The following is a 25,379-nucleotide window of genomic DNA, read 5'->3' as shown; positions in this document are numbered from 1 at the left end:
ACCGCCATTTGGATCTGTCAAACTGCTTCTAATTTTCCCCCATAAGGAAGGAGGCTTAAACGGGTAAATAATTCAAAAGGACAGGATGTGTATTTTCTTTTTTTTAATTTCCTTCTTGGCTTTGAGTTCTGGTTATTTAAGGTCCCATTCTGTAACATCTTCCAATGAGAAACACATCTGTGTCACGTTCAATTATAGAGGGAGTTTTTCATCTCTCCCTCACAACTCAGTAAATGACTGAGGACTGTAAAGGCCTGTTCACACCGGGACGAATTTCGCCGGCGATTTTCGCCGACGTTTAACGCCTCGTGACTAAACAAAGGGCACCAATGTGAGTGTGCACACCGACGCGAAAAAACGCCACGCGCCAAAGCGTCAAAAAAAAAAAACGCCTCGGGTTCGTTTTTTTTTTCGACGCGTCGCGTCGAAATCTATTCGACCAATGAGAATGGCGCTTTTGCACACGTGTCTGGAGCTTCTGAAGTTACAGTAAAACACAACTTGGGGGCGCTCAAACACAAAACTGCCTTGCTGAGCACACATACCAGCGAAGAAGATAGACGCCAAGTAGCGTCTACACTGCCGCGAAGAAATAATGACGGACATTCTTAAATATCCCCTTACCAAGTACCAGTTGGAGCTACTGATGCTTGAAATATTCATGTTTTCTTTGTATGATTCTGACAAGCGCGTAAATACTTGCTCTCTTCTTCTGAGTGAAAAGCGACTTTAAGAAGCGTAAAGTTGCGCAGCGCCACCTTGTGTACAGGAGTATTTCTGTTTACATTAAGCGCCATCTAATGTCAGGGAATGAAATTGCATGTTCGCTCGGCTCATCGTCAGCGAAAATCGCCTGGGTGTGAACACAAAAGACGTGGCGAAAAACGCTGGCGAATAACGCCTGGCGAATATTCGTCCCGGTGTGTACGGGCCTTAAGTCCGTCTTTACTCCATCTTTAGTCCATCTACATTATAAAGATTTTTTAAGTAAATAAATTCCTTATGTCACTTTGAGGCTCCCCATCTAAGTCTTTTGTAACGGAACTTTCTATGAACGTTGCTGATTTGAGATAAAAAAAAACTAAAAAGGTAGAAGTATTAAAAACAAAACAAGGATAATTCATGTGGTGACAAATAATTAATTCACGTGTGTGATCAAACCCAACTTTCTAAAAAAAAAGACACAAGCATTTAGGACCCAATAAGCCTGTCCATCCATCCACTCGTCCATACGTTTGTCCACGCATCCATCAGCCCCAGCCCCCTTATTTTGTTTATTAAATTTATTAAACGATTCAGACAGCGGAATTGTTTATACATTTTATAAAGTTGGACCATTTTACGTGAAATGTGAACCCCCTAAAGGTTATTTAGTGAACTAACTTGGCTCCATTATGCCTTTATTTTGAAAGTCTTACTTTAAGTCTTTACTTTTGCTATCATATTTGTAAATTTAAAAAATGTTTAATTAAATTATTTTAAAAAATTAAATCAAATATTAAAATTAAATCAATCAAATGGTTCACAAAGAAATGTTTAAAATCTCAACATATTTTAAAAATAATTTTGCAATTGAAGCCAGGTTTGCCACAATGCACCTTCTTGCATTTTCTTGGTACATTTACCCAAACATGTCTTTTTGTATATTTTAGATACTGAAGGAGATTCAAGGAGATGTATTAAACATTTTTAAACATATACCAGTTTATTAAACTATTTCTTTTAAAACACAAAACCCTTCAGATACTTGTAATCTCTATTTTATAGTTGTTTAGTTTTGGAAATTGATTGCAAGGATACAGAATTTGACGTTAAAAAATTGAGGAAATCTGCATTTTGGGGGATCTTCCTAACTGATAGCCCTGCACAATATACAGCAAATTTATCATTAAATGTGCTAAAACAATCTTATGGCAGCTTGAAGTCTTTAAAAAATATCGTGCAGCCCTACTTTCTGTGTACTTTGAATTTTTACAATGACGTCACAAGAAATTCCCGCCGCGTTTGGACCAGTCGTTCCATGCACACCCTAAACATTGACCATAAACGTGGCTGAAAGACGCTTTGGTTTGCTGACTATTTTTACCAACATTTGAAAAAAAAAGGGCCCTTCAATGCACAGATATCTTGTGTAGCTTTATAGGAAATTTCCTCAACGTGTTCATTCCTGCAGCTGTAATTTAAAGATCTGTGTGACGTGTAATCCAAGAATGACTCAGTAATGCAGAATGACTGTGCAATAAAAGGACATCCAGACAAAGCACAGCGTTCCTCTTTCTGTAAACCCTCAAAAGCTTCAATCATGTGTTTGTCGGTCACAGCAGGAGGGAAGTCGTCGTTGCGTCGCTTGTCGGTTGGCTTATGCGACGCCTCAGACTGAAATCTAATCATCGTTTTGTGGGCCGCAGCTGTGACCCACCTTCATCCTGCAGCTGCACCGCATATATCACGGCGAGCGGATAGCTGGCAGCGGATTAGCCGCGGACCGCTCCGCTTTGGCATTCTGATCCTCTGCTGTTCCTCAGCTTTAGCAGAGGAGGGGTGGGTCGGTGATCACATCTGTCCGCAGCTGGATGAATGGACTGGAAGCTCCCTTCCATCAATAACCCTCCAACGTTTGCTCAAAATATAAGCAAAACGTGAAAGTTGACTCTGTGTTTGAGGGTTTTAGCCCAGGAGGTTTTGGGTTATGCTAATGAGGCTGCAAAATGTACTTTAACGTGTAATAATCTCTGCTGCAGCATTAGATAGCCCTAACAGAATATGTTTCTTGTTTTGTCGTTAACTTGTGAATGGAAACTTCACAAACCTAGATAGATGAATGCTTATCTTTAACAGCATCATCATGCTGTGAAAACTGCTGTAGATTGCTCGCCGTATGAGTTTCTGACACGCATTTCAACACTGAAGCGGACAAAAGGACAGAGAAAAGATGGAGGGCGTGTGTTCGTATGTCAGCTGGTGCACACACAGAGCGAAGCTGAAAGTATCCAGAGGCTGTGCTGCTGTCTGAGTGCATACTTCGTCATTATTTGTGCTGCTGTGAATAAAACCGCGTTTGGAATAGAAATGACGCACTTCACCCAAAGCAGCTTTTGTTAGTCTTGGGTTTATTTGAACCCCGTTACAAAACACTATTACACCACAAATCGAGACATCTTTGTATGTATTCATAGTGCACACATGGATGGTGCATATCTTATATTTTCCTAATTTTGCAAAGCTTTTGTTCAAAGATGAGAAAACTACAGTTTTACTTGGACCATAACATGGTCTGATTACACTAACCAAAGTGCTTGGAGTTGGCAAAAGGCAGGCGATTGGTCAAAGGGGTTGATGGGAAGTTTTTATTATTTTCTATTAAACTCATGGGCTATGTCCTAAATCCCTTCCTACTCTCTAACAACTAAAAAACTATCAAGTGCAGGGCTATCTAGTGTTCTGGAGTTTTGAAAGCAATTCGGACACTTTGCTCACTATTTTTTTCTTGTTTTGGACGTCAAATATGACGTCACGGATCTAACTAAGTAAAAACCTATGAAATACAAGCATTTTAAGAAGACATCATTGTGTTCTGATGATGAAAACGTGATGGTTTATGTAAAAATAAACGGAAATACATTTTTTTTCCAAAAACTATTCAAATGCGTTGACTTCGGGGACATTTCTAGGGGACTCGATTTTGGAATTGTAGCATAGAAAAGCTAAAAAAAAATGGCTAACGCACTACATAGTGAGTAGTGACGGAATTCATAACCTGTGTAAGAACCCTGGCCTGAGTGACTCCTCCCCCCTGGCGGTCCAAACAGGAAGTACCTGCTGGCTGAGAGAAGCCAAAATCCCATAGACTTGTATAGAGAAATAAGCAGCTGTTACTCAGTCATTGTATTGGTCAGAATAACCATTATTTTCCTACACATTTTTTTATAACCTGTTCTTGATTATCCTTCATTTTTCTATCATAATTTTTCTGTGGTGCAATTTATTCAAGTCATAAACGACCAATAAAAGCATGTCCTCTCACATCCGATATTCAAAATATTTGACTGACGGATTCTCCTGAGCCTGCTTTCAAGTGGAAGGGCTGTGGCCTTTCAACAAACTCACTCCTGATTGGCGAGAGTGGTTGCCATAGAAACCTTCAATCAGACAGACTCTGACCAATCGTTCCCTACTCACGTCGTAAAATACGACAAAAAAGTCGACCATTATTCACATTAACATTTTTCAGTTGTAACACATAAACAACAAAGCAGTACTCTTTTTCAGTCCATTGTGAGGAAGCACAGTATGTATTATTACTACCTATTAATACTTAGTATGTATATTACTCTGCCAGGCTCCTAAACAAGCCGTTAAGTGGTGCGGCTTTGCAGTTTACCAGTCATACTTAAAACCATTTGAACAGATTCTAAAGCATTGTGGATCACAGAAAATCGGTTTGAGTTCAGAAAGCACGACCACAATTCATCTATTGGACTGTCGATATTTGAGAAAATATAAGGATTTTAAGTGTACTTTATGGTAAAAGAAACACAGTAATCTAGTATCTCTCTGTTAAAAACAAGTTAGAAACAGGGAATTTTTGCCCAATTCTATTCTCTGTGTGTGAAAGTTTGTTGAGTAAGGAACTCAAAAATATTTTTGTTTTTGCAAAGAACCTTTTCTGGAAAATACATTGCTATTTGTGAGCAAATACTACATGAATGTCTTCCTTTGAATTAGAATCCATAAAGAAGAGTTATTTTTTTATTCTGTGGCACTGGTCAGACATATAGTTAAAGGCCATGTCACACAGCCACTAAATACATTTTGCCCATATTGCACGGATGACAATTAACCACACGTGAATATACATGGAAAAAGTGAGAAAGGTTGTGGTCTTTACGTGAAATTTTCCAGATGTATCACATATGAACCATAGTAAAACCACAGAAGAAGTACAACCAAACTACGCAAAAAAACACAAATCAACGTAGAACATTAAAACGTGTGTGATTATTGCCCTGTTTACATGGAATTCATTAGTGATTTGTGCGTCAATTACGTAATTTGAACGTGATGTGTGCGTGAGATACATGATATAAAAGTTATGCATCAGTGGTACATGGGTGAAAAGTCTGTTAGACATGCGTGGAACGGTCGTGGAAAGGCCGAAATTGCATTGGTGGAAAATGCTCCAAATGTACGTAGGGGCCGTATGACACGCCCTTTAGGTTCTACAGAGGTTTACTGCAGCTTTTTCTTTTTCTGGATATACCTTCAGGGGTCGCCACAGCAAACCATTCTACTCCATCTAAAGACGTTAACGCCTCCCTGCTGTATCTTTTGGAGCCAACCAGCCCTGGTCCTCCAAATCTAACACCCAGTTTGCATTCCTGTGCACTTCCTTCTGCTGATTACCTGGATCAGGTGATTCCAGACCAGAGTCCTCCCCATAGAATCAAAATGTCCATTTTGAGCCCTCGTCTATCTACCTAAAACCCAACATTCTACCTTTACTTCATCACTCGCCCTTTTAGCCTCCAACATCCACCTTGTTGTAGTCTCCAGTCGATTTTGTTCCACCTGTGGATTTATTTGCATCACCTAAAGTCCGCATTGTCAAGACATGAAAAAGGCAAAGCAGAAATCAGATATCTCAGGAGCGATTAAAGAGTTAAACAAATTTGCTGAAGCTGAACTACAGTACAGACCAAAATTTGGACAGACTTCCCTATTCATTCGAATGAGAAGACGTGTCCAAACTTTTGGTCTGTACTGTGCATGTTCATTTTAGGCATGGTGCTGCCAAGCTCATGCAGCAAAAAAGGTTAAACCCATGTAGTAAGTTTTCAAACCCCTGTGAGGAGAATGACTGAGCTGTTCTAAAACTTCTACTTGGTTGTCAACAATGTTCCAAGACATGAATTTGGCTAAAAGTGATACGGCCCCTCCTGCAAACGCCTCGCACTTTGGGTGACCTTCACTCTGCAAGTCATGGCTGCTTGTGTGGCATTTTATTTTTAGAATGTAGCCAAGGTTGTCTTTTTGGGTGTTCAGCAATCAAACACAGTCGACTGACTGTCGACCAAGAGGAGGTCCAGACACTCAGTGACTCTGACAAGTCAGAACACAGTTCAGGCAGCCCATTCATACAAATCCTCTCTCCCATCAAACTGTTCACATTTCAGAGCTAAAATAGACCTGAATTATTTGGGATCTTCCTGATCTTCCTGTTCTTGCTTCCCAGTTGTTTTCCTGAAGGTTTGAGCCGGGAGACAGAGCTGTCCTGTGATGGTCGTCTCTCCTGACGAGGCTTTTTTGGGTAGACATGGCTTCGCACTCTATATTGGTCAAACAACTGAAAGAGGCTTTGAATTTTTTTTTTCGTGAATTCCCCTAACATGCCATGTCGGCAACTGCCAGACTACAAATCAGAGTGAAGAGCGCATGGATGGCAGTTGTGTAAAGTCCCAGCAGCGGTGCGGTTTTCTTGTGCTCAATGTGTCCAGTTGTTGTGGTGTCGGGGAATCCAAGCGGATCTGTGGGAGTGGATGCACCTGTGGTTTTTCAATGGTCTTAGTCTCGCCCAGCAGAGTCCCATAAAGTGTGAAACTGGAGACTTTTCTGCAAAAAAACTCAAGGAATGCTGTTAAAGTCGATGCAGAATCCAATGCTTGTGACTTTGCCCAGGGACTCACGTTTCAGCATTGGGACGCTGGAGGTTACAAAAGCATCGCATTCAGCTGAAGCATTTGAGACAGCACATGCTCTAGTTATGGTGCCTCACAGATTTGCATTTGTGGCTATAGCTGGTAGAAAAGAGAATTCATGGATTTATGAACGAATAAGTTATCGGATATTTTCTTTCATTATTGCTTTTGAAAACCCTGTAACTCTTGTGCTATCCTAGGCACTTTAACATTGGGAGTTGGGTCATCTAGACCCACTAGACAGTGCGCTGAACCTTTTTTCTTCAATGATTTGTGATTTTCACTGGTGTCCATGGATTACATGAAATCTTTCCACCTTTATCCACCTTTTTCATGGTAGGGAGAACACGTCAATGTAAGGGTGGGGTCATCTAAGATAGCACAAGGGATAACAAAAAAACTCTTTAAGACTTTATCCCTTGCAAAGCAGTATCAAGATTTTTAAGGGATAAAGCCAGATGATGTTTTCGTTATCATAAATTAATGGGTAACATGTATAACGGTATTAATACAAAATTTGTGGTCAATGTTTTTTGGATTGCTCAGAAAATTGTTTCGTATTGTTATTATGTATTAAATTAAGCCTCGTTTTCAGTGAGTGGTATGGTCCGGTCCGATTTAGAATGGTCCAGACAATTCAGGTGGGTGTTTACATTCAAAGTTGTACCGTCACGGCGCATGCTGGCTGTAACTAACAACAACAACAATGGACGTCATCCAGCAGCTTAGTCTTTCCGCTTGGCTTTTTGTATCTTCTAGATACAAACCATTTAAGCTTATTGAGAGAAGATTGCAGTCGGCAAAGACGAATACAGGAATTCTTTTGTCGTTATGACCTTCAGCCAATCAACGAGTTTCAACAAAAGCTCCGCCCTAACCGATCCGTTCCATTTTTCTACTGATCTACAACCAACAGGGGCCCAAAAATTGTATGAATCGGTCCAGCTTAATGGTTCCATTTTATAATAGAAACGCTCAAAATACCGCTCAAAACATCTTAGCATTACGCAGTGCTCCGTGGAAACAAGGCATTGGAGAAACCAGCACATTTTGTTTAGATGTTACTTGTTTTTCCCCCTAATTGTTCAAGATGAAATAAAATTCCCTTGTTGGTGTAAAAGTAAAGGTGGGAAGTCTGTTGTAATAAGAAAAAAAATGAATCGCATGACAGCACTAGTATAAATCTAACTAATTTAAATTAAATGAATGCTAAATATGTCATTTTTAAAAGTTAGATCTGCTATTTCATTTTCTTCAGCCTCAGAGCCACTATAGAGGGGTAAAACAGTCACAAGTGTGACTTACAGTCCGCTGCATTAGACGACATCTGCATTAGACGAAAGCTGGAGCCACCATTTTTGTTTTGAACTCCGGGCTCCGACTTCATCGGTTTAGTTAGGTGGATTTGTTTTCGTTTCAGAATTTTGTGTGTAACAAATGGAAAGAAAAGTGTCAGTGGAGACGAGAAGCGAACAGCTTGTAAAGCCGATAACAGAATGAGGCGAAGGAGGTGGTGTTTGCTGTTATTTTTGTAGACACGCAGGGCTGATTTTTTCTGCTTTTATGACATATTCCAGACTTCCTAAACTGCAGCTGAAGAATCATCAGATATTCTCCTTTCATTTGTGTTTTTTTAATAGAAAAGGTATCATTAAAAACTGCCTTTTTTGTATGTTGTAGATTAAACACAAGTATCTTCCCGTGGACCTGCGGTCCAGACCTCTTTGATGGTTTTGTAAATGATCTCGGAGAGCTAGAATAAAAATAGATGAATGAAAATGAAAGTATAGATAGGGGGTTGCTGTCTCTGATGCAGTGGGACTCTCATGCTGCAGCATGTGGGTGAGATTGTGAAAACACGCAACATCGTTCGAAAGAAGCAGTGGGCTGAGTGGGAACGAACACAGCAGAGGAAGCCGTCAAATGATGTGTGAATCTAATGAATACTGCTGCTGCGCACACAGCTTGGCTGCCCACCAGACGTGCGCATTTGTGTTAAGTTTCTGCACAGCATCTCTGGAGATGAGCAGCATCTTTGCCGTTTAGACAGTTTGTTTTATCTGCCGTGTGCTAAAAAATCTCACAGCTGAGCAGCTCGTTTCTCCCTCTGAGAGGCTAAAGCTGGATTCAAACAGCAGGAGTGACATTTGCAGGTCATGTTTTGTTTAAAAAATTGGACTTACAGAAAAGACTCAGTTCAAGTTGAGCCAAATGGAGCCTACTGTGTTAACTGAGTTTCTCACAGATTGCTGGATTATGGATTTTACCAGATTATCTTCTGTTCAGCATTGAGGCTCTGTATCACTGATATTTCGATTGAGTTAGTGTGCAACAGATATAGACACCGCATGGGAACAGATTTAAAAGAGGGGGAGTCCAGAAGTTGAAATAGTCAAACTGGCTGCTCTGGTAACAGACACAATTCAGCATCTTTATTTGACAATCCTGGAAATTGAAGACTGTTGTGTTGAGATTAGGGCTACACAACATATGGAAGACTCTGGATATTTATGATCAATATTGCAATGGCAATATGTCTTTCGATACATAAACACACAGTAAAAAAAACCCTAATATATCATCTAACATAAAAGGGATCCATTTGATTCTCGCCTTGCTCGCCCATGTATCGAAGTGTCCTTGGCCAAGACACTGAACCCCACATTGTGTCTGGTGGTTAAAGGTTGGCGCCAGTGCTCAGCAGCAGAGCCGTCATCAATGTGTGAATGCGTGTGCGCATGGGCGAATGGGACCGTGACTATAAGGCGCTTTGGGCCTTCTCAGAAGGTAGCAAAGCGCTACAAAGGTATATGCTATCTAGCAGTTTGTGTGGACATCGTACGTGCACTCACGTATCACCTGCACACTTCTTGCACGAAGCATTGCAAGTAAGGACCCAGTACTCGCCCCTACTGATGACGAGTGTGACGTAAGGGCACCATCCGTACCACATCTGTCTGTGTAACTTACTTTAGCCTTACAAACACTTCACGATGCACTTACCACAAGCACAACTATGGTATGTTCCATTTTCATGACGTCCCTTGAGGTGGCTGTTGAAGGGGAACTTCCAGACACCCCTTTGCTACCTGTAACCCTTGTGCTATCCTAGGCACTTTAACATTGGGAGTTGGGTCATCTAGACCCACTAGACCAGTGTTTTTCAACCTTTTTTGAGCCACGGCACACTTTAACCTTGACAAAAATCCCGCGGCACACCAGCATCCAAATAAAAAAAAAAATAGGAAAAGCTCATAGTTTGTATTGATCTACCGTCCCTCCACAATCTCACATGCTTTTTTGTGATAATTGTGGCAGAAAAAGCTGGAAGCTGCAGTTGTTCTTTCTAAAAGATGTAATAAAAGTTAAGTTAAGATTCAAAAACAGTTTGATGCGTGTTTGTTGTTGTTTTAAGACGTTAAGAGGAGAAACTCATTGTGCGCTGTCACTTTAACCCAATGCATCATGGGAGATGTAGTGGAAAAATCCGCCGACCGCAGACAGACTAGCGTCTCTGAGCTTCATTGTTTTGTTCACTTGTTCCACGGTCTGACACCGGATTCTGTGGAAAGCTAGACCGCTAAAGACGAGCTTTAGCTGGTATTTTTGTTTGAACTTAGAGACTTTATGAGCTAAATCAGAACAAGGAAGTGAAGACTTTAACCACTTCTGATTGGTCAGACTGATGACGTGTGATTAAGACTCCAAAAATGGTTGGTGGAGACAGTTAAAGGGGCGGGACTTTTCCTAAAACAGTTTTAGCTGCAGCTAAATCGCGGTACCGTCATTCTTATCAAAATGTCTTTAATAGAATCAAATAAACACACAAAAAAAATATTTTACGATCTTTCATAGTCTTAACTTCTCAGTGTTTTATTAGGGTTTGTTTGGATGAACATAGAGCTGATATCCCAGAGATCGAAAATGTTTTTAGATCAGTTAATGAGGGCAATTTTCCACGGCACACTAGTGTGCCGCGGCACACTGGTTGAAAAACACTGCATTACACAGTGCGCTGAACCAATGATTTGTGATCTTCACTGGTGTCCATGGATTACATGAAATCTTTCCACCTTTATCCACCTTTGTCATGGTAGGGAGAACACATCAATGTAAGGGTGGGGTCATCTAAGATAGCACAAGAGTTAAGATGCAGCTGCGCCTGTACACGCCAACCTCCTTACGGGTGCATAAAACTAAGGCATAAGGTAACCATTTATCGCAGTTTACACCGTCTTTTGCAATATGCCTATCGGACAGGCTGCTAATGTGATAAATTATTGATCTATGTTTAATTTATTGTGCAGGGTAAGTCAAGAAAAGCATCTGACGTACAATTCTAGCTTAAACAAACGTGCAAATCACCAACACAACTTTTAAAATTTGACTTTAACACTGGATCACATATTACCTGGGTTAAGAACAACTGCACATGTCAGACTTTTATCTGCTATGGCCAGTTACCTCCTGCTTTGCCATCTAAACTTGCCTCTCTATTGCAGGAACACACATAATCAGGTACACAGCAGCAGGAAATGGAGAGACATTTGAAAAAAATATAAGCAAAACACAGGCCCTCGAGGACTGGAGAATGACACTGACATGATGCTTGTTTAAATTGCACCGGTATGGGTAAAAGAAAAATGCAGGAAGACAGGAAAAGAGGATGAAATTTATAGATACCATAAGAGAAGACATGAAGTTGTTTAATCTGAGAGAAATCGACGCAGAAGAATTTGTTTAAAGGGAAGCCAATGTTGAAGAAGTTGCATTCAGGCTTCAGTGTAGAGGTTGCTAATAGGAAGTTGACACAGATGACTGAATAATTTCTGTATTCTAAAGTAATTGGCTGGTTTGAAGTCAGTTTTTCAGCTCTGAGGTTTTATCTGTTTCGGCCCAATATGGTGCAATAACACCTTGATGTAACCACAAAAATTAGCAAATAAGTGGGAGAAAATGGCCCCAGTTTTTGGGAAATACCTAGAAAATATTTTCTAGAGCTAAGGATTCAATAAACTAGACGCCAAAGCATAATTTGAGGGCAGTTTGGTTCTAAAACTATATTTAAATGGTTGAAAAAAAGTTGATAAAATAAGGATGTAAGTATGTTTACCTTTGCTATGAAGTTGAACTGTTTTACATTGGACTGAATGGGAAATGGCATTATTACATTAAAACAACCTGGTGAACTAACCCAGGGCCAGTTTCTTTGTTTTTTCAAACAGGAAGTCAAAGTGTGGTTGACTCATAATGGGCATTAAATGTGACAAAGGGCGTACAGAAATGACAAAAGTTAGTTTACTGAGCTTTTTTAGGGCAAAATACTTAACGTTTTTCTGCCAAAATACAACATTTTAGTTTTGCTATTAGCTTGCTTTAAAAACTAACTAATGTTTTGCAGCTTCTAAGTTCGGGACGTTTCTTCTTTTAAACACTGGTTAACATGCCTCTTGTGAAAGACACTACATCATATTGTGGTTTATTGCAACCACTTTGCAGTTGACTCAAACTATTTTCAAGCCGATGGTGCTGCTGGCGCTGCCGAGGGGAAATGGGTCACCTGAACTGTTTTCTGGACCGGTTACGGCTCGGTTTCGCCTGCTGAAATAAATAAATGAAAAAGAAATGACGGCGTGTCATGTGGCAGGGCCAGAGAAAGGGATGTGCATTTGTTTTCTGCCAATGAAAACGGCACCCCGCCCTTCCTGCCTGAGTCATGCCACACAGACTTAACCAGCAGACAGACAAACAAACAAACCGATTAAACCCATTTGTCTTTTATGGTTCTGTCAATCCAGCATAAAGCAAGGAAAGCTTTAAATGTGTGTATTGTGTGTACCCCTTCTTAATAATGTGTTTGGTTATTTGAAAGGAAATGGAAGTCAATATGTGTTGAAAAAAGCAGAACTGAAACAAAGGAGAAATAAAATTCATTTCTGCCACTTTGGCTGAAAAAAAAGAAACCACAGGGGCTTTTTTGACTTTCTAAGTAAAAACCATAGGAAGTCTTTTTTGTTTTTAGTTTTTCTTGGAAAGAATTGGTTAATGTTGGTCTTATTCATGTAGAGAAATTTGATGTTCCCACAAATTGTGTTGTGGCAGCATCTCCTGAGTCCCAAAGAGCTGCTGACAAACAGGAGGGCTGAAGAATGCTGACGCACAAAGGGGTCGGATCGCATCTCCATGGCAACCGCGTTACCATCCACCAAAGTGATGACAAATGTTGGGAAGGGGAGGGCATTGGTTCAAAGAGCAAATCAAGGAAAGACAGCCAGAAAGGTTGTTTTTTTTTTTGTTTTGTTCTGCAGCTGTCAGTAGAGAGCAGTTGGTGCCATTAGACGGAATGCCGCTGACCCTGACAGGACACTGACAAGCCTGGATGCTTCCTGCTTCCTGCCAAAGGATGGCTGCAGGGGAAGCGGCAGGACTGCGTGCGGAGGATAAGGCCTCGGGCAGGAAGCGTGAAGCACAGGCAGCCTCCAGTCAGTCATGCCTTGTCACTTTAGCCGCCAGCATCCCTTTAAGCTCTGACCTCCCAGGCATGAGTGTTTGTGTGGTGTTTGGAAACCAGGAAGTCAACTCCATTAACCTCTTAGGTCAGTTTGGTCACCCTTTGGTTGGAGGACCGCACTTATAAATGGAACAGTCCATCTGAAATGACATTCCATGTGGTGTTTAATGTTGTGCTGCATAAAAGGGAACTATGTGATGGAAAAATGCAGCAGGGCATCTAACCAGACAAGATTGTCCTGTTAGCGGAAATTACTCTGTTCTGTCGTTTCTGTTTTCATTCCACATTTTATTTTTTGTTGGAGAATAATTTGCTCTTGATTAAGCTCTGCCGACAATTAATTCAGCCCTTTAACACCAGCGATGTTACTGGCGACATGAAATAAAACACGCTCTACTGCCGTAACTCTTCTATCGTTTTTCTTCCGTAATTCCAATGGATTTTGTCGTGGAGAAAAGCCGGTTTGATCCACATCAAAATAAATTGGTTTACGTTGATTGCGTACACCCATTTCTACCCTAAAGTGCTGCACACCAGCACAAAACGTCTTTCTCCGCTTCTCTCAACAGTGTCAACAGTGTCAACTAATCAGTTTGCTATTATGTGAAATATAACAGAATACGTTATGATGTCAACAGTGCAACAATACATTGCAATAGTTCATAATCTGCAACACATTGCCCCAATATACTTGGAAAGTGCCCTGCAATAGACCCTGTATTAGGATGTACATCGCTGTGATCCCAAAAGGGATTCAGGTGGTTCTGAATATAGATGGATGGATTTTGGAAAAACAGGTAATACATCATATGAACAGGCCACAAACTGTCACATGTTGATAATGAGACAAACTGTGCCTTGTCTTACTGCTGACAGAAGGAATGAACGCTACTACATACCTATTGTGCCACGTATTGTAGCTTCACACCAACTCAGTGGCTTTATGGTAGAGCATCCACCTTGAATCTTGAATGGGGTGGGTTAAAATTCATGGTTGCTTCATAGTAAAGACTAAAAATGAGACCCAGTGCTCAGGCATGAATGGTAAAAGATGTTTTCAGTGAAGCCATGGACAGGGAACAGTCAAACTAGCGATTGTGATGACTACTTTGATATAGATTTTTTAATTGTTGCATTGCTGTCAAGTCTAACAACTCTTAGAAAACTTTAATTTTAAAGCAATATTTTAAAGTAGAGTTTTTCCCCTTAAAATCTTTAGGTTACGACACTTAAGATGTGAAAAATTAAAAAACAATTTTCCTAGCAGCATTAAAGAAACAGTTTTTTGGTTGGACATGTGGAGGAAGGTTTCAGGTGTGATGTGGGACAATAGATGTGTGACAACTCCGACAAAACAAGATGATGTCCATACGTTCTATGAGCCTGTAACAGAACAGTGCTTTGGTTCTTGTTGAGTAGTATTTTCAATTTAACAATTTACTTTAGGGCTGCACGATATGAGGAAAACTTGCGATATGCGATATTAGTGATCAATATTGCGATAACGATAAATTTGTGGTAAATAAACAAATAGAAAAATAAACAAAAACATCATTCCCATTTCATTGCAACAGTTTAAAAATTATACTCCAAATGACCCTCATCGACATGGGGGACAAACGTCAGGGTGGCTAACCCTGGTCCTCAAGAGCCTCAACCCTGTCTGTTTTCCAATTCTCCCTAGACTGCTCGATAATGATAACCAAAATCAGGTGTGTTCAGTCAATCAGGATGTGAAATCACTTGAGTCAGCCAATCAACAGCAAGCTGGTTAAGGAGAGCTGGAAAACAGGCAGGGTTGAGGCTCTTCAGGACCAGGGTTAACATAATAGGCCTCCATCTGATTGGTCAACAATGGGAAGGCGTCCATCTGATTTGTCAAAGCATAAAGGGATTTATTTGATTCGTTAAATGCTTCAAGCTGCTAGAAGATGCTTTTAATACATTTTGGGTTTGCGATTTATTGCGATATTCGCCGTCTTTTGCGATATGCATATTGCAGAGCTGGATATTGCGATAACGATAAATTTGCGGTATATTGTGCAGGCCTAATTTACTTTATTGAATTATATTTATTTTCAAAAATTTGCATAAACATCAATTCAAAACCTGTTTTCTTCAGGAATTTGAAAGGCTTGTTATTTAAGTGCATCGTAAAGATCAGCGTGAACGGTTGTCTCAGATGTTTAGTCCTGAGCTATTTTGAAACTGAATGTTTTCCATCTCATTTTTCTCGTCGTGGACATTCAGAGACATTCGCAGACTCTGGATCTTGTGAAATCTGTTCTTGCTGAGGCACCGTTTGTGGTCTCCACCCTGTACTTCCCCTACATCTGCCCTTGACCTCTTTAGCTTCATCTCCGACAAACTTTCCTTTTGGGCCGTTCAAGCATGCACTTTTGTTGAGCAGATGGCTCTTCAAAGTAGGTATTTATCAGTGGGATAGCACACTGCCTACGTAAAATGTCCTGAATTCTTTTGTCCATACGTTCCTTTTAAACATTAGATCTATATATGTATCACTTGCTGTTGGGGTGGAAAGACAAGTGACCACATATGTTCTGCCTTTGCAGTGCTTTTTAATTCCCCAGAGCTGAAACTGAGCTCACTAAAAAAAACTCTTTTAAATCTATTCACTACTCCTCGGCCTTTTGGTGAGGCATTCTTGCTTGTTGCCAAGGCTTTGCTCAGAGTCTGCCAAGAGACCTCGATTTTCTTTTTTGCCTAAAGAATAGAGAAATAAATAGATTTAACGTGCCATCCATTAAACGAATAAAGCTGCATCAGATACATTTGTAGAATCAAACGGTTTCTGACTAAATCAGAAAAAGGATAAAATATGCAAAAGCCTGTGCACATCATAGCAGAATATTTAATTCAGAGTACAGCGGAATAAATTATGCAGAACCCTTAAGAGGCAGCTGCTCTCAACAAGGTCGATCTGCAGCTCACCATTTGTTTGTGCTCTTTGTCTTAATCAGCACCACAACCTTTGAATGAGACCACTTCCAACTGGACCAGACTCTGGTTTGGAGGTTGTGTTGTTTCATTAGTGAAGATGCCAACTGTTATTGGGGCGGCCGTGGTGCAGCGGTAGGGCGGTCGTCCCATGATCGTAAGGTTGCAGGTTCGATTCCCGCCTTGCACGCCCATGAGTCGAAGTGTCCTTGGGCAAGACACTGAACCCCACCTTGCCTCTGGTGGTAGGCGGGCGCCTGTGTTTGGCAGCGGAGCGACCACCAGTGTGTGACTGTGTGTGTGAATGTGTGTGTGACTGGGTGAATGGGTCTGTGACTGTAAAGCGCTTTGTCCTTGTAGGAAGAAAGGCGCTATATAAGTATACGCCATTTACCATTTACCATTTATTGGAGATCCCAACTGTTGTGTTAATGCGACATGTTGAGTGTTGAGGACGTGAACTAAATTATGCATATTTTCCCTTTTTGGACTGAAATACATTTTCTGTCTGAGCTGGATGATAGCTGAGCGAAGGAACTAGGAAGAGTCTTTCTGGCCCCTCATCTACCCCCCCCCCCCCACACACACACACACACACAGGAACTGAAAGCCCACAAAAACCTTTGATGGGAAAGAATGGAGGTCATCTTATTGTTTGGCTTTTACCTCAGTTGTCTCGATTGTTTCAGGCGGAGGAGGATTTGTCTTTTTTTGTACAGCTGACTGTTGGTGCCGTTCAAAGACAGTAGGGTCTCTTCTGTTGACCTGGCTCGGTAGTTACATCTTCGTTGGGAAGTTTAGCTTTTATTTATGCATGAATTAAGATGTTGTAGAATACAAACATCATTTTCCAGCCTTTAGCAGTTACATTGTCTGTCAAATTTGCTAAAACAGTTGTCTTTTTTTGGTTCTCTTTATCAATGAGACCTGTGTTATAGCATATATTGGGCAAACCTTAAACCTGTGCTAACCTGTTTGGGGCGCGCAGGTGGCAGGCATGAAATGTGAAGACTGCTCTTGTGTTCGTGCACAGTTTTTCCATGGTGCGTGTGACAGGTTGTAGCGAACGCCTACACAACACCTATGGGTACAGTAATTGTTAAGTAGGTAAGATGCAGGTGTGGACTGCACAAGGAGCTCATTAGTGCTGTTCATTGTTTCCTTGCGATGCAGCCTGTTATAATTTAGTAAGTTAGACAATCCCACGGATGCCTTACGGGCATCTACGTATTGCCCATTTGCACATGGTCAGTAAGGAGCCAGTACTCACACCTTGCTAACGACTAGAGCAGAGATGGGCAATTCCGGGCCTCATGTTTTCCAACATACCCCTGCTCTGGCATGTTCCAATTGGCTGGACACACCTGAACCAGGTAATCAGTCATGAGTAGAACTTGGAAATCTGGAAATCATGCAGACACACCGGCCCTCGAGGCCTGGAGTTGCCCGTCCCTGGACTAGAGAGTGGTGTAGGTCCCCTTGTATTATAGCATTACCCATACGTCATGAGTGTGGGTCACGTACACTCATACGAATACTTGACTTTAAACTTACCCAACAGTAGTATGCTCCATTTTGCCAGACACGCCTGCCCACATGCTCCTCTCTATGACCCCATGTGAACCAGAACAAGCCAAAAACCCGCAGGGAGGGGGGGTTATTAATTAAGAATCATTTTTATTGTAAATAAATATGCAGGGACTTATAAAAATGTTTGTTCGCCTAAGCTTTTCAAATTTACCCTATAAACTTTATATTGTAAATAAAACAGGCTGTAGAGAATTGTGTGTAGTACATAAAAAAATACTGTTTAGACTTCCAGCTTCCAGTTTATGAGATACATCTGTCTAATGCAGCAGCACTGCCATGAATTTATATTCAACAAAGAGGTAGTTTGTTATTTTTCCTGTTTAAAATGCCACAGATGTAATTATAATAGTAGGTGTTTGTATTTTAAAACAGGTGGATCTAATTCAAGGTTATTTAATATTATGTCCTATAATGTCTTTTTCTCTTGTAGATGACTTGGCAGAGTTTAAAAGTTCTAATTCATTCAACAACAATTTGTGATTAAACTCCTGAGGAAAAGGTGGCCTATTTCACATTGGCCTTTAGCTCGTGCTGGTTTGCGGCGCCTTCCGTCCGTGAAACCCGGGTTCGACTCCGGGCTGCTCCCTGTTCCCTTCTCTACCTCTGCCGGTTCCAAGCCCGGTTTGAGAAGGTTGCGTCAGGAAGGGCATCCGGCGTAAAACATTGCCAAATTTACCATGCGACTCGTTCGCTGTGGCGACCCCTGATGGGAGAAGCCGAAAGTGGAAGAAGAGGTTGTGTGGCAGCGGGGTCTCCTTCCGTGTGCAGGCGATCAAAGGCCTGGGCACTGGCAGAGCGGCCCTTCACGCTCTCATTATTGGAAAAGAGCCACGTAAAGCTGTCAGACGGAAACCGAGGACTGCTTAATTATGATGTGAGATTTAATTAGGCCATTGTTGTGTGCGTGTCTCTGCTTTGCACCAGCTGACCTTGGTGTAGTGGTGTTTTTGCACATGTTTATCATCTACTGTAGGCGAACATGACAGAGTTATGGTTCTATTCCCTGTGGTTAAAGTCACTGGACACTTGCTGTGTTTTGGAATAAATTATTCTCAAAGTCATGTATGTACAAACTCACAATTTAGTCACTTTGCAGGATACAACTAACTTAATACATTGAATGAACCAATAATAGATGTCGCAAAAGCCTAAAATAAAGGGCAAGAAGTTATTGTAATGCTGTTATTTTGCAGCTTCTCCTTATAAATCTGCAGAATCAGATACCATTTACCATCCAACCAGATCGTCCGGTATGCGACAAGTGCACGGAAAGGGCCAAAAGAAAACTGGAAACACATAATTTAGAGAAATAAAGACAAACTTTTAGAGACACTTCATTGTTGTGTTTAACTGTTTTGATTGGACTATTTAGTTTAACCAACGACTTGTCCCAAAAGCATCACTATGTTTACTTTAAATCTGTGCTTAGTCGGTTGTGTGAATTCTGCTGTGTGAATGACGAGGGGTGTTTGAATGCAGCATAGTTTTAGATGGAGTTGTCAACAGTGCACCGTGGTGCAGTGGTAGGTCAGTCTACCTCCAAACTGAAGACTGCGGGTTCAATTCCGGCCTTGCGTCTCAGCCATGTGTCAAAGTGTCATTGGGCAAGACACTGAACCCCACCTTGCCTCCGGTGATAGGTTGGCGCCAGTGTTCGGCATGGATGAATGGGTCTGTGACTGTAAAGCGCTTTGGGCCTTCGAAGAAGGTAGAAAAGCGCTACATAAGTACACGCCATTTACCATTTTTCTCTAGCAGGGCGTAAACCCACTCTCTTCTTCTCTAATCACTTTTTCCATCCTGTCCAACGAGAACAACTACAAAAAGTATACAAACATTATCAAGTGTAGCCTCAAATACAAAAGGAGTTAATACAAATAAACCCCCTATTGTAACAGTAAAATCTGTCTAACACAAGAGGACTTCGAAGTGCTCAGCTGCTGGACAGGACAAGTTAAATTACCGTAAATTCCGGACTACAAAGCGCACCCAATTATAAGCCCACCCATTTTCACGTGTTTAATTAGTTTTATACATACACAAACCACGTCAGAGTACAAGCCGCGCATGTGTTAGGCGATATTGTCATCCTGACAGATCACGGCCAGCATCCCAGAGTGAGTGCAATTCATTAGCACATTGTGGGTGGTGCCAGCTTTGCCTCTGGCTCATGTATTTGAGTGTATCGACATCTGCCAAACAGCATGGACCTCTATTCTGTTCACAAGTTCCTCAGTTATGGTGTTTTTATTTCATTTTTTTTTTTACTTATTGACAATCTAGGTATCATACATAAAATTACAAACAGTAACCATATAATCAACATTACATCCTTCAGTTATGATGAGGAAATTTACATCCGCGATTCCACATTTCCCATGAGTCTTAAGGCCTGTTCACACCGGGACGAATTTCGCCGGCGATTTTCGCCGACGTTTAACGCCTCGTGACTAAACAAAGGGCCCCAATGAGAGTGTGCACACCGACGCGAAAAAACGCCAGGCGTTAAAGCGTCAAAAAAAAAAAACGCCTCGGGTTCGTTTTTTTTTTTCGACGCGTCGCGTCGAAATCTACTCGACCAATGAGAACGGCGCTTTTGCTCACGTGTCTGGAGCTTCTGAAGTTACAGTAAAACACAACTTGGGGGCGCTCAAACAAAACTGCCTTGCTGAGCACACATACCAGCGAAGAAGATAGACGCCAAGTAGCGTCTACACAGCCGCGAAGCAATAATGACGGACATTCTAAAACATCCCCGAACCAAGCACCAGTTGGAGCTACTGGTGCTTGAAATATTCATGTTTTCTTTGTTTGATTCTGACAAGCGTGTAAATACTTGCTCTCTTCTTCTGAGTGAAAAGCGACTTTAAGAAGCGTAAAGTTGCGCAGCGCCACCTTGTGTACGGGAGTATTTCGGTTTTACATTAAGCGCCATCTAATGTCAGGGAATGAAATTGCATGTTCGCTCCACTCATCGTCAGCGAAAATCGCCTGGGTGTGAACACAAAAAACGTGGCGAAAAACGCTGGCGAATAACGCCTGGCGAATATTCGTCCCGGTGTGTACGGGCCTTTAGGGGCTAAAGGCGGGGCCAACGCCCGGCTCGCCATTCTGTTGTACGTGTTTAAGAATGAGCAAGTAGCAGCAGTGCATGGAGGGGTGAACGGGTACAGCTCTCCTTCCGCTTGTGTCGCGGCAGCGTTATGGGAGTAACAGGGCTGGTTAAAAAACACACCGGTAAAATAAAGCAGCGGCGACTGAAAAGCGCGCGCCTCAGCGTGATACGCGCGCCTCAGTGCGGCGAGTGCGTCAGAATTCAGAAGCCTCTGCACTCCGCGGACGCCTCTGCGCTCCGCTCCCGCCCCGCGCGCTCCTTGTCTCCCCTTCCTATCTACTCCGACACCTCTGGCCAGGGCAGCTTCAAGGAGGAGCACTTCGTCCCCATTGCGCCGGTGGATGGAGCAAATCGTTTCTGTGCAAAGCAATCGGACTTAATACTGTACGTTTTGTGTATGAGGGGCGGGTGCGTTGTTACGTGTGGGAGCCTTCAGACTGCCATCGGCCCAGCAGCTCAATCAGCAGGAGAAGATGTCTCCAACTCACACGGAGGCTGTGAGTTTTTCAAAGCAAACTTCCGCTTTTACGGTTTCCTTAGAAACCGTAAATGGAGTGTAAATTCACTCCATGCGCTGTTCTCTCCGTCACGCAGCAAACCGGCTTTTCCAAACCCGTTGGTGACGGTGGACTTTTTTACGCTGCTTTTAACAATTGCTTTTAACTTGAAAGCTTCATCATATTGTAGCGGCGATCTGGTGCACGTTGGGTCTAAGGGCATCAAAGGATTTTGGGATGCGGCCGGGCATGCGTGTTTCATTTTGTTGAACCATGACTGAAGTGTCTAAGACCTGAAGTCAAGTCCATGCTGTTTGGCTGCTTAGAGGTGTGTTGAATATAAATGCCTTGTGCTTGGTGTTAGATAAAGAATTCAAACTATTCACTGAGTTCGAAAGTACGTACATGGCGGCCGCCAATTAAATCCATAAATTAGACGCGTCACTGAATAAGCCGCAGGGCTGTAAGCGCAGGAAAAAAGTAGCGGCTTGTAGTCCGGAAATTACGGTAATAAATGATGGACAACTAATGGTATTGCATTGAATTGTATATTGTTAATTTGCCTGTTTTCTTTGTTAAATATTAACCAAAAAGAAAAGTAAGGAGACCAAACTTTATTTATCAAACACTTGAGCAAATGATAAAAAACCAACTATTGGTTTAGTTACTTTATTTTAATTATTAACAATAAAAATGACTCAATTGAGAGCTTTCTAGCTTGTGAACATTCACATAAAGCTGAATGAATTAGTTATTATTATTAGTTTTTCTGTTTCAACATGTCAATGTTTTTTTCTTCAGACATTAAAAATGTATTTTGGTCTCTTCCGGTCCTTAACTGGGTTGTTTTTTGTGTGTCTTCTCAGGCTCTTGACCAGGACCGAACGTCTCTTCAGAAGGTGAAGAAGTCAGTGAAGGCGATCTACAACTCGGGTCTAGGTAAAGCTGGATGTTTCTGATGTTTCTCTTTATGCCCTTTAGTCAGTTTCTACAGTTCCTCCACCAAATGGGGGATTGTTTTTTGTGACATTGAGCTTGCCTTTTATGGGTCAGACGGTGTGCAGCACATGCACCCGGGCCGTTCCTGAAATCAGCACCCGAGTTCGTTTTGATGGTTGCTGTGACATGAATCCTCAGTAATTTCCATAACATATTTGTGAGAGCCGCCTCCTCCCTGCAGTTTGACAGTTTGGGATCTTTGCTCGGTCTCCACAGAAAAGTGGGTAAAACAGCTGGAAAGAATGTATCCGAAAAGTCAGTGGCTGGAAGAAAAAAAAAAGTTCATTTTGGGGTTGTGTCTTATTTAAATGTAATTTGTTTGTAATTTTTGGACAAATCCTATCAACTTGACTCAGGATGCCTGACAATATCGGCTGATTGTCAAAACTACATGTATTTTTTGTGTTGTTCAATATAAAAACAATGTCAATAAGTCTCACTGATATAATTATTCTGTGACAATGCATCCATAAAGAGTGTGAGCGCTTTAGTTTAGTTTTACTTGTGGTGCCCACATTGACTCACAGTTCTTGGAAAATGGTTTTATAAGGAGGAACCTCCACATTGCTACAGTGAAAAACAGGAGCAGTTAAAACATAAGCCTCCACACAGACATAACCCTAAAGCTCCAGCACCTCTCAAGATTATTTAAGTAATCTACATTTGTGGGGGTCACAGCAGTTACCAAACGCTAAAATGTAATCTGAATACGACTGATTGTTTGAATTAATGGACAATAAAACAATCATATCTTTAATAAACTAGATTGGAAGTGAACCAATTGTAGACTATCTGGATTTTGATTCTTTTGCTAAAAACTGATTTGGCAAAACCAAAGGTGGAAATTAGAATTGTCTGGATTCAATGTTATAGTTTTAATAAATAAAATTATAGATTTGAATATCGTCTTTGAAAATGTCTCATACTGGCATAAACCTACGCTGTGCATCCCCAAACATGTCATTTTATTTGTTTAATGGTTAATATGGACTGTCAATAATATTTAAAAAGGCTAAAAGAACTATAGCAACTTCCAATGCAAAGAAAAAAGTGCATTTAGTTCAAAAAGTCGTTATATTTAGTCCTTTGCACTAAATATTCCACACAAAAGTATTGTCACTTTTACCCGTTTTCTTGTCAGTAATCTTCAGCGTAACAAGAAAGTTGTACTTTCTACAGGAAAATACTTTTTTGTAGATTGTTTACTGTATTGTAGTTATTGAATTACTTATACTGGTAAGTACACTTACAGAAAGAAACGTTTGTTTTGCCGTCAATTATCTAAATCCTGAGATATTAGGCTTTAAAAATGAATCCTGTTTGTACTTGTATCTAAATATTTTAACCACTAAAAGGAGTTCGTATGTCACACGTTTACATTTATGATAATATGTATTAGAATGAGTATCAAACACACAATTTTATGATTTGGTATTTGGTATCAAAGTATAATTTCACAACCCGTTGTATTACTTAGAGCAGTGTTTTTCAACCTTTTCTGAGCCACGGCACACTTTAACCTTAAAAAAAATCCCGCGGCACACCAGCATCCAAAAATTAAAAAAAAGGAGAAACTCATAGTCTGTATTTATCTACAGCCCCTGCACAATCTCACATGCATTTTTGAGATAATTGTTACAGAAAAAGCTGGAAACTGCAGCTGTTTTTTTCTAAAAGATGCAATAAAAGTTAAGTTAGAAGATTTAAAAACAGTTTGTGTGTTCGTTAGTTTCAAGACGTTTAACAACAGATCTCCTTTTGCGCTGTCACTCTCACAACCCAATGCATCATGGGAAATGTAGTGCATAAAACGGCCGAAGATCGGTTTTCGGAGCTTCATTGTTTTGTTCACTTGTTCCACGGTCTGATACCGGATTCTGTGGAAAGCTGCACCGATAAAGACGAGCTTTAGCTGGTATTTCTGTTAGAACTGAGCGACTTTACGAGCTAAATCGGGACAAGGAAGTGAAGACTTTAAGCACTTCTGATTGGTCAGACCGATGACATGTGATTAACCCCCCCAACACGGGACTTTTCCAAAATACAGCCGAAGGTGCAGCTGAATCGCGGTACGTCATTCTTATCAAAATGTCTTTAATAAAATAAAATAAACGCAAAGAAAAGGTATTTTACGATTTTTTATATTCCTAACTCCTCAGTGTTTTATCAGGGCCTGTTTGGATGAACATAGAGCTAAAATCCTGGAGATGGGAAATGTTTTTAGATCAGTTAATGAGGGCAATTTCCCACGGCACACTTGGCCATCTCCCACGGCACACTAGTGTGCCGCGGCACACTGGTTGAAAAACACTGACTTAGAGCAGGCAGTTCAATATTTCCACCAGACCTATGGTCTCAAAAAAGCCCCGCCCACAGAGTAATTAATTAAAAAGTTGTTTTTTTTTTATTACAAATAATGTGATGTTATATTACAGCAAATTTTGGTCAAATACCAAATGTTTTTTTTTTTTAACAAGTCTGACTTTATAATCTGCCAAAACCAAAGGGAAAACTCCAGAAAACATCCATCTCACCCACAAGACACAATTTCTTCAAGTTGATTTCGATTTATCTTTGTTTTTATTATTATATATTTTTCTGTAAGAAACAAGAACGAGCATCTATAAACCAGTAGGAACCAATAGTTGGCCACTGGTTTTCTTATAGTTCATTAAAGCCTCGTTTGTGGTATTTTGAATTTATAATACAAAAATAAAGTTACATTTTTCTAACGTTACGTGTTGCTAGTGTTAACAGACATTTCCTGACAAATATTTGTGTTGGAGCAGAAGATCAGGGTGCCTTACACTCTGTTTTTTATTTAGCGCCATACAAATAAAAAAAATAATGTTTTTTTTGTGTGGAAAAGTTCTTCTTGGTTTTATGGTTTACTGCCAGAATAATGGGACATCTTGAACAACTGGAATGACTTGGAAGTTTTATTTAAAGCAGGTCATGAAGAGGAGACAATCCAAATGACATTGTTCTATAAAAGTAGACCCTGTGTAATCCTT

General features: G+C 40.9%; 1 protein-coding gene across 5 annotated transcripts in view; it reads left to right on the top strand.

Moving 5' to 3' along the window:
- Positions 1-25,379, top strand: part of asap1 (ArfGAP with SH3 domain, ankyrin repeat and PH domain 1) — a 74,425-nt gene that overhangs the window by 6,185 nt on the left and 42,861 nt on the right. For all 5 annotated transcript variants that reach the window (XM_023950200.1, XM_023950203.1, XM_023950202.1 and 2 more), the window contains exon 2: positions 22,233-22,305. In XM_023950200.1, the coding sequence (XP_023805968.1) occupies positions 22,233-22,305 (73 nt within the window). The remainder of the gene's footprint in view (positions 1-22,232; positions 22,306-25,379) is intronic.

The sequence above is a fragment of the Oryzias latipes genome, chromosome 20 (assembly GCF_002234675.1).
Source record: "Oryzias latipes chromosome 20, ASM223467v1".
Classification (NCBI taxonomy): domain Eukaryota; kingdom Metazoa; phylum Chordata; class Actinopteri; order Beloniformes; family Adrianichthyidae; genus Oryzias; species Oryzias latipes.
Note: the sequence above shows the minus strand (reverse complement) of the source record. Positions and strands in the feature narration are given on the sequence as shown.